Below are 6,301 nucleotides of genomic sequence, written 5' to 3'. Positions count from 1 at the left end.
TATATCTCTAGGGGAGCAGACGGCTTCTCCTTCCTCTCTGAGCACTTGGTAGGTTTGAACCGCCAACCTTGTGGTATGCAGTCCAACATGCAGCCCGCTGTGCCCCAGGGCTCCTACTTGGTGGGTGGCCAGTGCTCCGTAACTACAGTGACGGTGGACTGTCCTGTTGCACCATGTCTCTGATAAGCTAACCCTCTTCCAGACCCGCTCGTCAGTCAGCCTCCCAGGATTAGGGACGACCTGCGTCGACAAGAGACCGGCCATACACCTGTCGGACTGGGGAGACCCCCGAACCCGTGTCCTCAGTCTGCAGCGGCCAAAGACCAAGAGACCATCCTTGTTCTAAAAAAAATTAAACCCTTTTATTCGTATATTTATTTTATATATAAAAGAAATACAAAAAAAAGGAAACACAAAAGAAAACGCTTTCATGGCAAATCGGATTTGTCCGTGCCTTCGGCTTGGGCTCCGGGCTCGGGCCCGCTGGGGCTCAGCAAAGTCCGCCGGTTGCAATGGGCCTTGATGATCCCCGTGTTGTTCTCGGTGAGCAGCTGCTTCTGCCTCTGCCTGTTGAGGGACTGCACGAGGCCCAGGACTACGGCGGCCAGGGAGTACTGCCCGGGCAGTCTTCTTGGGGGCAAGATGAATGGGTTGGGCTGGACTCTGCCCAGGAGAAAGTACGTATCGATCTTTCCTTCCTGCTCGCTGATGCCCTTGACGTAGATCTCCCCGCGGTAGTCGAAGGCAAAGCCCTGCTCTTTCAGGATGAGATAGGTCTCCTCGGGGACTTGGATCCTGCCGCTGACCCCCGTGCTGTCCATGCGGCTGGCCAGGTTCACGGTTTTGCCCCAAATGTCATACTGGGGCTTCTTGGCACCGATCACGCCAGCCACCACCGAGCCGTGGCTGATGCCTAAGAGGGAAGCAAAGGGAACAGGAGGCAAGCGAGCGAGAAGGTCAACGGCAGGCCCATGAGAGTGACTGTGGAGAGGGTGATGTGCGGACCCACATCCAAAGCCAGTGTCAGTCCCTTACTGGATGTGTGGGCTGGGTAAGAGACAACCTACTGGCACCTCAGTTTCCCATCTGTAAGTGGGGAGGCCAAAAAGACTGAAAGCCAGCCTCCATGCCGACACCTTGCGACCTGACAGAACAGGGTAGACCTGCCCCTGCGGGCTTCTGAGACGGCAACCCTTTGCAGGAGGAGAAAGCCTCCTCTTTCTCCCGAGGAGCAACTGGTACTTTTGAACTGTTGACCCTGGGATGAGCAGGCCGGTGTGTAACCACTACACAATCGGGGCTCCTTTTGGAGAGGCTAAAAGGAGGACAAAGACGCACGTGTGTGTGTGTGTGTGTGTGTGTGTGTGTGCCCACATGCATATTTAAGATCTAAGTGCCTGTGCAGTCTGAAGTAAAAGGGAGTCTGCAGAATGGATAGGAATCAGAATAACGCCTTTGGAACGTGCGGGGCTCTTTACATTCCGTAGCGACTTTCCCATTTGATGCCCAGGTTGTGAGTGTGATGGCCAATATCCTGCCCAGGCTGTGGCTCCCTGGTCTCTCGTCAAACTCTGGTCTAGAAGGGTGGGGCTGTGAAGGATGCTGCCGTGATCGTGTGGGTGGGCTTCATCCCATCAACTGCAGGCCTTCAACTAAGGTTCCCTGGGGAGGAAGGGCTTTTACACTGGTCTGTGACTTGGAATTCCTGCTGGGTTTTCCCTTCACTTGATTTGGCCTACTAATTTTGGATTCAAGATTGCAGCACAGCTTTTGCCTGATTTTCTGGCCTGCTGGACTGCCTTAGAAATTTTAGTCTAACAATTGTGTGATTCAACCTCTTCAAAGAAATCTCTTTCTGTGTATATTTATGTATAAACAATATACAAATCCATGAATATCTTACCTTTTATCATATCGTATCCATCTATCTATCCATCCATCCATCTAATCTAACCTACCTCCCTACCTATCCAAGTACTCTATCTAACTATCTATCTATCTACTTATCTATCTATCTATCTATCTATCTATCTATCTATCTATCTATCTATCATCTATCATCATCTTCTCTCTTGTAAGGAGTACAGTCAGAGTACTCCTTAGAGGAGAGGATGGCAAGACTTCATCTCAAGTACTTTGGACATGTCGGGAGAGACCAGTCCCTGGAGAAGGACATCGTGCTCAGGAAAGTCGAGGGACAGCGAAAAGAGGGAAAAAGAGGAAGGCCTCCAGGAGAGGGGGGGACACAGTGGCTGCATCGCTGGGCTCAGACACAGGAACCATTGTAATGACGGCACAGGACTGCACGGTTTGTTCTGTTGTACACGGGGCTCCTCTGGGTCAGAACAGACCCGACAGCACCCAACACCACCAACAACAACCTCTATCTATCATCATTTGTCTGGAAGTGCAGTGGTTAAGCATTGGACTGCTAACCGAAAGGTCAGGGATTCAAACCTACCAACTGCTCAGGAGGAGGAAGACGTAGCTGTCTGCCACCACACAGATTACAGCCTTGCGAGCCCTGTTGGATCAGCTCTGCTCTGACAAGCTCACGATAAGTGGGAATTGAGTGATGGCAATCTATCTGTCTGTCTACCTACCTACCTACCTACCTACCTACCTACCTACCTACCTACCTACCTACCTAGCTATCCTGCTGTCTGTGTGCCTGTGTTTCCACCCCATTGGCTCTGTTTCTCTAGAGAGCCCTGACTGAGGGAGGTAAGCCGAACAGGACTCATGGAATGTCTAGTGTGCACATGGGAAAACTGAGACCCAGAGGAAGTAAATGACTCACCTGGTGTCATATGAGCGATCAAAGAAGACCCCGAAATACAAAAGGAGATGCAACTCTGTGCTCCCCAGAAGATCCATAGTGTTGGAAACCCTAAGGGGCAAGGTCGACTCTGTCCCGCAGACATGTCCTGCCATGATTCAGAATTGACTCGATGGTGATGGTTAGGGTTAACCCAGCTGGGGAATTAATTGCCTACTTCCTGAGATGAAGGGCTGATGCTAGAGGACTAGCATGCCTCATCCAGGGTGGGCTCCCATCCTGGCCACTTTGCCAGGATTCACTGAGAAGACCCCTTTGTTCAGGGACAGCCTGAAGTCCTGCTTTTTATTTGTGGTTCAACGGGGCCATCGCTGATTGCAGCGGGGACATGGCGAGTCCAGGGGAAGCTCTGAGAACAGGCCCTCAGTGACGTGTCTGTAGATCAAAGCCACATAATACAGCTTCACGTATGCCAATGAACAAAGGGACAGGGCACTCCTTAGATCTGACAGGGCAATATTTGTATCTCTTGACCCCCTTCTCTTGAGAGCTCCTCAGGGAGAGCTCACCGAAGTAAGAGGGCACTTCAGCTGGTGGACGACTAAAATGTGCACCCTGAATCAAAGACATTCTCGATGGCTCTCTAGCAACACTATCAGTCTCAGAGTCGGGGAGCGACCACTGAGCTGTGTGTTCTTAGCCAGTGACCGGCTTCTCTGGGCCTCTGTAGTAAAGGAAAATGTGGATTAGCACTGGGGTTTGCTGGCTGGTTTCTGAGACCCTCCAGGCTCAGCAGAGAGGATGAAGGGATTGGCCATCAGACCAAGGACAAAGGATTATCATCATTACCATGATCAAGACTCCCGATGACACCAAAAAACACTGCCATTGAGTCAATCCTGACCTAGAGTGACCCTGTTCCCTGTGGATTTCCAAGGCTGGAACTCTTTACAGGAGTAGAAAGCTTCATCTTTCTCCCAAGGAGTGGCTGGTGCCTTTCAACTGCAGACCGTGTGATCACAGCCCAATGTGTAACCACTAACACTAACAGGGCTCTTCTCGTGATGACTCAGTGGGTTAAAAGTTGGGTTGCTAACCAAAAGGCTGGAAGTTCAAACCCACCAGCTGCTCCGTGGGACAAACATGAGGTAGTCTACTTCCGCAAAGACACATGAAATCTGTGAAGCCGTTCTCCTCTGTCCTGTATGGTCACTGCAACTCGGCGTGGACTCAATGGCAGTGGCTCTGATTGGTGGTGCTATGGCCGCTGCTGTGCTGTTGCTCTGCACAGGGTGACTCTGAGCCTAAGCAGGGGTGAGTTGTGTGAACCAGTGAAGTGTTAGCCAGCTCTCAGCCTGGCTAGCTTCACACAGTAGCTGACATCCACCAGGGTCAAGTCTGCCTTTGCCTTAGCAGAGACTGGAGGAACTTGAGAGTCCTTACCAATGAGGTAGAAGAACTGATTGAACTTGCTCAGCTACCTTGCTAACAGGCTCTAGATAGGCAGCAGTCTGGATAAGGAGGCTGGAAAACAGGGATACTATAGCCCAGTATTGCCATTTCTGCACACAGGTCAGGATATTCCCTTGCACCCAGCATCTTGGAGGGGGTGGGCAGCCGAGAGAGGCTTCAGTTAGCTTTGACCCCTGATGCTGCCCTGGTTCTGGCCACATGAAGTCTACTGCCTTTTGATGTCCAGAGCATTGGGTGGGGGTCAGACAAAGCATGACCAGATGGCACAGCAGGGGCTGCATGTGATGGTGGTCTAGTGCCCTGGTCCATATGGTGTAGGCTAATGTTTGCGGTCTATGTTCTTGTGGTTCAGTGTTGTATTCCATGTGTTTGTGACCCACGTATTTGTGGGTCATGTGACTGTGACCTAGTGTTCTGGTCCACGTGCTTGTGGTTGAGTGTTGTGATCCAGGCAGTTGGGTCTAGAATTTGTGGTCCATGCAGTTGTGCTCTTGTGCTGTGGCTCACATGATTGTCGTATAGTGTTGTGGCACATGTTTGTGGTCTGTATGTTTGCAGTCCTTGTGATTTTGGTCCACGGAATTGTGCCTAGTGCTATGGCACACGTGGTTGTGGTCTGGAGTTTGTGTGCCTGTGTTTATGCTCCACACAATGATAGGCTATTGTTGCGGTCTATGTGATTGTGGTCTAGTTCTATGATTCACACAGTTGTGGTCTAATATTTGTGGCCCATGTGGCTTTGGTTGAGGACCTTGGTCCACGAGATTGCAGCCCATGTGTCTGTGGTCTACTGTTGTGGTCCATGTGTTTGTGGCCTGGAGTTTATTATGGTCAGTGTGTCTGTGGTTCATGTGATGAGGATCTAGAGCCATGTTCCACGTGATTGTGGCCTGGAGTTTGCGGTGCATGTGCTTATGGTCCATGATGATTATGAGCTAGGGCCCACCTGATTGTAGTCTAGTGTTTGTGGCCCACACGATGTGGTCTAGTTCTGTGGTCCATGTGATCATGGTCCAGTGTTCACGGTACACACGACTGTAGTCTAGTTCTGTGGTCCACATGCCTGTGATCCACATGATCATGGCTCAGTGTTTGTTGTCTATGTGTGTGTGATTAGTGTCTGTATTTCACATGATTGCCATCCAGTGTTTCTGATCCATGAGATTATGACCTAGTGCTGTGGGGCCATGTGATTGTGATGTGGGGCTGTGGTCTGCATCACTGTGGCCTAGTGCTTGTGGTCCATATGGTTGTGCTGTATTGTTTGTGGCCCAGCTGCTTGTGTCCATGTGCTTGCAGTCCGGTGTTTGTGGTCTACTCTTTCTGACCCTCTCCATGCGATTGTGTTGTAGTGGTTGCAGTCCATATGTTTGTGGTCTGCGTGAGCCTGGTCTAGTGTTTGTGACTGTGGTGTAGTATTTGGGGTCCACCTATTTGTAGTCTAGTGTTTGTGATCCACATGATCACGGCTCAGTGTTTGTCATCCATGCGATTGGGTTGTAGTGCTTGTGGTTCTCGTGTGTGTGATCCAGTGTTTGCAGTCCACATGATTGCTGTCCACGTGTTTGTGGCCCATGTGCTTGTGGTTTGTGTCCATGCGATTGTAGTCTACAGTTTGTGCTCTAGTGCTGTGGGCCACCTGATTGTGATGTGGGGCTATGGTCCACATCACCGTGGCCTAGTGTTTATGGTCCATATGATTGTGTTGCAGTGTTTGTGGTCGATGTGTTGTGATCCACTTGATCATGGCTCAGTGTCTGTAGCCCACATGATTGTGTTTATGTCACTGCAGCCCAGTGTTTGTGTCCATGTGGTTTTCCTGTAGCAGCGTGCGTGGTCGGGTGTTTGCAGTCACGGGCTGGTGTCCACATGCTTGTGGCCCAGCTGCTACTCACCGATCCGAAGCTCAAAGTTGTTGAAGGAATGTTTGTTGATCTCTTGTATGCTTTCCGCCAGGGCCAGAGAGAAGTCAGCCAGGGCACACAGGTGACCCCACTTGTCTTCACACTGCTGAAGCAAAATGAGAGGAGTGTGCTTTCAACAGGGTGA

The 6,301-nt window shown here is 50.7% G+C and overlaps 1 protein-coding gene across 3 annotated transcripts in view; it reads right to left on the bottom strand.

Annotated features, from left to right (window-relative positions):
* Positions 1–348: 348 nt before the first annotated feature.
* Positions 349–6,301, bottom strand: part of ADCY8 (adenylate cyclase 8) — a 194,333-nt gene continuing 188,380 nt past the window's right edge. For 2 of the 3 annotated variants that reach the window (XM_004697391.3, XM_045285759.1), the window contains exons 17-18: positions 6,148–6,262; positions 349–913 (exon numbers count right to left, since the gene is read on the bottom strand). In XM_004697391.3, coding sequence (XP_004697448.1) covers positions 429–913; positions 6,148–6,262 — 600 coding nt within the window. In that variant the 3' untranslated portion in view covers positions 349–428. The remainder of the gene's footprint in view (positions 914–6,147; positions 6,263–6,301) is intronic. The other variant, XM_045285711.1, reaches the window with a different exon arrangement.

The sequence above is a fragment of the Echinops telfairi genome, unplaced genomic scaffold, assembly GCF_000313985.2.
Source record: "Echinops telfairi isolate 266 unplaced genomic scaffold, ASM31398v2 ScPeMD7_1;HRSCAF=3_0, whole genome shotgun sequence".
Lineage (NCBI taxonomy): Eukaryota > Metazoa > Chordata > Mammalia > Afrosoricida > Tenrecidae > Echinops > Echinops telfairi.
Note: the sequence above shows the minus strand (reverse complement) of the source record. Positions and strands in the feature narration are given on the sequence as shown.